Below are 5,205 nucleotides of genomic sequence, written 5' to 3'. Positions count from 1 at the left end.
CTATAGCTTCAGGGGAGATGTTGTTTTGCTGGTGTAGAGAGTGAGGCAAACACAGACCAATTTACTGGGGGGAAATTGTGCTATGGTGGAAAAAAAAGAGACCTAAGAGCAGACCTGGCCTATTCTTCACTGTGCAATCTAATCTCAGCTCTTGGAGAAGATGGGTGAAAACAAACATTGTTCTCCTGTCAGCAGCCCTGACGGAACATACAGCGCCAGTAAAAGAGCTCAGCCCACTCCCAAGCTTGCCTCAAACACAATGAGGAAGATGATTAAATTAGGGAAAGAATGTTTGAAGCTGAAAAAGTTAGCTGTGACATGATGAATATTCAAGACAACAATGACCTCTGATACTTGTTCTGGTGGGTTTTCAAGCTGGAAAATAATTAAGGGCCAAATGGGGACATTATCAGAGAGAAATCCCAGGGCTACACTTGCAGGCTTGATATCAGTCATGAAAAATTGCAGAAGACACAATAGCTTTAATTGGATGGTATTTTCAAGGAGAACCTGTTACTAAAAAGTATTTAGTTATTCTTCCTAATAACTATCCTTTCCCCACATTTATAGACAATTAGTCGTTCATAATACGGTGGTCAAACTGTATTAAATCAGTAGTATGCTGTTCCATAAGTGAGATTTGTCTTCATTTCTCCCTTGAAGCACCTTTCTGAAGAACCTTCCATAACATTCATGAATAATGCATCGCCCACGAATGACTTACAGATATGTTGTCAAGGTGCTGTGTAGGGCTGAGCGATATGGTTGAAATTAATAATATGATATTGATATATTGATATGTATGTATTATGATTTGAAATTATGAAATTGGTGTTCATTACAATGAGACATGTTTCACTAATATCCTTTAGACCAGACAAAACGCTTTAAACCCTTACTCCAGTTTGCGTAGAAGCATTAAAGGATAAGGCTGGTGTGATTCTATATATTTGTCATGTCAACAAATCCCATGAAAAGACAAAAAAGCCCAAAATGTCCATCTCTCAGTAGTTTCTGACTTCCCTACCCTGTCTACGGATGTTTTCAGCTGCGGATTAATACACATTTGGTGCTCAGTGATTCTCAATTGGGGGTACTAGTACCCCTAGGGGTACTTTGGAGTACTGCAGGGGCTATGTGAGATTTCTTTATGCATAGTTACTAAAGTAATTATAGTACAATAATGATGATTTAGTGATAGATTCTAAACATTTGAATTGTAGGCTAGCATTTAAGTGTTTTTCAGCTATTATGTCGTTGTTTAGCCTAAACAGGCGCAGCACTGTACCTCTTTATATTAGCTTTTTCTACCTAAAATGTTTTGCCCTGTTTAGGGTTGGGGTTAGTCAGTACAGTAAAAAATATTTCAAAAGGGGTTACGTTATTGATTAAAGTTTGAGGACCACTGATTTAGACTACAGCAGCATGATGGTGTATGATGGGTTGACTAAGTAACATCTTACCCAATAAAATGGTATGGCTCACTGATTTTGGACAACAATGGAGGTCTATGACACATAGGAAAAAGATATATCAGACTTTGGCTACATGACACTACTTGTTAGTGCGATCAGATTATTGTTGGTGTTGGTCTTTTCACAGGATTTGTACAGAAGAATGTCATAATATCACTAAGAGTTGGTAAAACACAACACTGAATTATCGCCCAGCCCTATGTTAAGGACAGCTATCAAAATCTAAACGAAAGAAAGAAAGACAGAAAACAAATGTTCATGAATACTCTGAGGTCAGCTGAATAGTCCATACGAATGACTTGGAAGATGCTCCACTAAGGTTACAACTTGCAGGTATAAAAACTATAGATTGATTTGGCAATCAAAATTACTATAAATAAATACATACAAAATGAATAAATAAACCTGGAAATACATACATTAGTAAATAATAATAATAATAATAAAAACCTTTGCCTCTATGACATACTAAGAGTCTTTGTGTACAGTCCTTATTGGCTGGGGGGTTGTGTAGTCCATAAACTAATACTTCTAATAATGAGCCATTCTTTCTGACTGGCTGTCACTACAATGCGAACACACTCAATGTCGAAGGCAATTTTGTGGTCTACATCTTGAACCTCAATGTTGCCATTTTTAAACTCCCCTAATGTAATATAAGAGGAACACTGTTTGCCTTTTTTAGTCCCAACTAGTTTCTCTCCAACTTCCAGAGCTCCGTGGTGAAGAATGTCATTCTGACGGTCGTCAGAACCAGTAGCAATCTTAATCTTACTAATTTTGGTAGATTTATTAAAGACTATGACAAAGAAATCTCCTGTGGAAGGAGGCTTCCCCCAGAAATATTCATCAACAGTGCTGTAAGCCTTGGTGGCGTCATAGTTTTCAAAGACGTTGATGTTTGTGAAGAGGCTGGCAGGAGGGTTGTCAGGGATGTCTATGGAGTCTTCCTCAAAGTCGTCGTCTTTCAGCTTGTTCTCTGCTCCTTTGTAAGAGGAGTAGTAGCCCATGTGCTGGAACAGCGAGGGCTTGAAGCGGATCACGTCCTTCTGGGCCAGCAGACCCCTGAAGTGGATGAGGAGCCAGTCGCAAGGCATTTCCTGGTAGAACATGAGGAGGAAATGAGCCAGACGGGGCAGGTCTCTGGAGTGGTACAGCTTCCCGATGTAGCCCAGCTTGGAGAACTCCAGCATCACCCAGTAGGAGCCTTCTCTGGAGGTGATCACCTTCTTCAGCGCCGTCAGGAAGTTCCTGGAGCAGCGCACGTCGTCCTCTAACATCATGTAGAAGTGAGAGAGGTTTGTGCAGAAGTTGAGGAGGAAAGCGTAGTCCACGTTCTGCTTAGAGCGGAAACGGACCCGGTCCTCCGGGTCGTTGTAGTTCCTTTTTAGCCCGTCCAGAGACGGGTAGTACTCCTCTGGTGCCTGGATCACCAGGAGGCGTCCGGCTATGATGTGGTGGGCAAACTTCCTGGTGATTTCCTGCACCAGGTTCTCACACCAGACCAGGTCAAAGTCTGCCAGGTGGACCACAACCACAATCTCTTTGAGTTCCTCGTAACTGGACTGATCAAAGATGGATTTGATCGTCTCTAGTAGGTAGTTTCCTCTTTTTCGTTTGACTGATGAAAGTCCAATGGTGAGATACTCTGTGTACAAAAATGAGCATTTCATATTATCATGATGTAAACAGAAATGCTATCAAATGACCAATTTGAAGTATATTGTATCGTCATGCAATGCCGGGTTGGAGAAGATTAATTATTTCAAACTCAAGACCGACAAGTTAACCGTTTAACCGTTAAACGACAACAAGATTTTTGACCGATTAATACTCAGACAGTGAAACAGTTAAAAACAATATTAATAAAAACATATATATATATTTTTTGACACTATATCGATGAGGAATGGCGGGTTAAATTGACCGTCCTACACACAGAGTCACCTGGCAGACACACAGCTGACCACCTACAGGGGGATGCGGTGGAGATGGGCTCGTCCAGCTGCGGTTCCAGGAAAATTGGCAGCATGTGTCCGCGGCAATGCACGCAACATTGGGCTGCAAGACCGTTACAAGTCTACAGCCCTCAACAGACGCGGAAAGTATGTCCGAGCGCCCTGGATGGGTGAACTGGGACTTTGAGTTGCCTTTAATTTAAACGTTTGCTGTAATTTGTTTGTTATTGATCCTGGGAATAGTAGTTTGACAAAATAATCTTAACTCAAAATAGAGTTTATTCTATGTAAAACATAAAAAACTAAATCATGGTGCTCTTGAGAAGAGGAGTGTATAGTGTATTAATTTTGAGGTAAAAAAATGTCTCTGTGGAGGAGTTGCATTTTATTGCTGTGCTTTAAATCCGCATGTCACAGATTTTTACGTTTTAGTTCTTATTGTCAGCTCATGTTCACAACTACTGTATGACTTATTGTATCTCCCCAAGCTCATAAAGACAGTCAATGCAAATTTCTTTTCAAACAAACACTAAACTTACTCTTGCGGTTCAGTGGGGTTCCAGCGAGATAACGATAAGTGACATTAATGCTTCCAGAGAAGTTACTCAGGTCTCTGAAGGTGTGAACGTATCGCTCTGAGCTCGAAGGGTGGACGGATGTTTCCCTTAGCTGTCTCTTATCCCCTTCCTGGAACACAACATGAAAAACACAAACATTACTTCACATTATGAACAATAGAGAACGGTGTCATAACTACTGCAGAAAAGGGACAGGAAAGTCATCCTAAAAATTTCAATTTCTACTGTAAATAATTCAGTTGAGTGTTAAAACCAGCCATTTGTTTTCTTAAACTTGTCTCTAACATCCTGTACAAACTTGAGACAATATGTGTTTTAATGTGGCGGAGCTAACCCTAGACGTTTGGAGACAAAAGGAATCTTAAAACCCCTTCAAGCAGTTTGAAAAGCCAAACAAATGGACTTCAGAAGAGCACCAGAGAGCTGAAATGTGAACTACCTCTTAATAATTTAAATAACAAACACAGATAATGTACTGTGATCACCAAGTTTTGATGGCATCATGAATAAGAAATACATTGTCTGGATTTCAACTTGAGTCCATGTTATGAAAATTTAAACATGTTTCCTTTAAAACCAAGCAACTATAAAAGAGACAACATGGGCGGCGTGAACACATTAGGTTTCAAAAGCATATTTGGCCAATTTGTTGCTCAGACATTAGAAAGGAATACACATTTGTAGTACTTTATCTAAAATCTTTATTTGGTAAATGCTTGCTAAAGACATACACAACACAAATGTACTAACCAGCACGTAGCCATCTTCAATGTAGAGGTTCAGGAACAGGAGGAAGGTGATGAGGAAGCCGAGGAAGGGAATAGTGGAGCGTTTCCGCAGACACCTCATCTTGTCCAGGGATTTCCACACCAGCCTCATGCTGTACACACTCTCACTGGGATCTGCATGAGAAGAGCATGAGAAACGACACGTTAGACCGGCTTGCTTTGAATGTCATCAGCCTGAGACACTGCATGCTAATAATTTGCCTTTTTATCAAGCATCAACAGATTGTGGGAGAATTCATTTTTGGGACCATACGGCCATATAGGATGTGATTATCTTCCAGTAGCATCATAATTATTCTTCAACAGACTACTAATGATGTGTGATAGCGTGGTGTTTTTTTCCTTTTAGGGGAAAGATGTTAACCAAATCTTGGCAAATGACTTGAGAGAAAAACTCAGTCACTGC

General features: G+C 40.3%; 1 protein-coding gene across 1 annotated transcript; it reads right to left on the bottom strand.

Moving 5' to 3' along the window:
• Nucleotides 1-1,966: 1,966 nt before the first annotated feature.
• mgat4c (mgat4 family member C) lies at nucleotides 1,967-4,905 on the bottom strand. Its single transcript, XM_078256020.1, has 3 exons — nucleotides 4,762-4,905; nucleotides 3,973-4,120; nucleotides 1,967-3,123 (listed from the first exon to the last, which is right to left on the bottom strand). The coding sequence occupies exons 1-3, from the start codon at nucleotides 4,888-4,890 to the stop codon at nucleotides 1,967-1,969; spliced, it is 1,434 nt and encodes a 477-aa protein (XP_078112146.1). The 5' UTR covers nucleotides 4,891-4,905.
• Nucleotides 4,906-5,205: the final 300 nt, after the last annotated feature.

Source organism: Sander vitreus, chromosome 8, assembly GCF_031162955.1.
Source record: "Sander vitreus isolate 19-12246 chromosome 8, sanVit1, whole genome shotgun sequence".
Lineage (NCBI taxonomy): Eukaryota > Metazoa > Chordata > Actinopteri > Perciformes > Percidae > Sander > Sander vitreus.
The sequence above is the reverse complement of the archived record's forward strand: the minus strand, read 5'-3'. Positions and strand labels throughout refer to the sequence as shown.

What these genes read in the sequence shown, in the direction of transcription:
- mgat4c (XM_078256020.1), bottom strand. Translation starts at nt 4,890, where the DNA reads ATGAGGCTGGTGTGGAAATCCCTGGACAAGATGAGGTGTCTGCGGAAA. An exon ending in TTGAAGATGGCTACGTGCTG is followed by an intron (nt 4,121 to 4,761) that starts GTTAGTACATTT and finishes GTTGTGTTCCAG; the next exon opens with GAAGGGGATAAGAGACAGCT. An exon ending in AACCCCACTGAACCGCAAGA is followed by an intron (nt 3,124 to 3,972) that starts GTAAGTTTAGTG and finishes TTTTGTACACAG; the next exon opens with AGTATCTCACCATTGGACTT.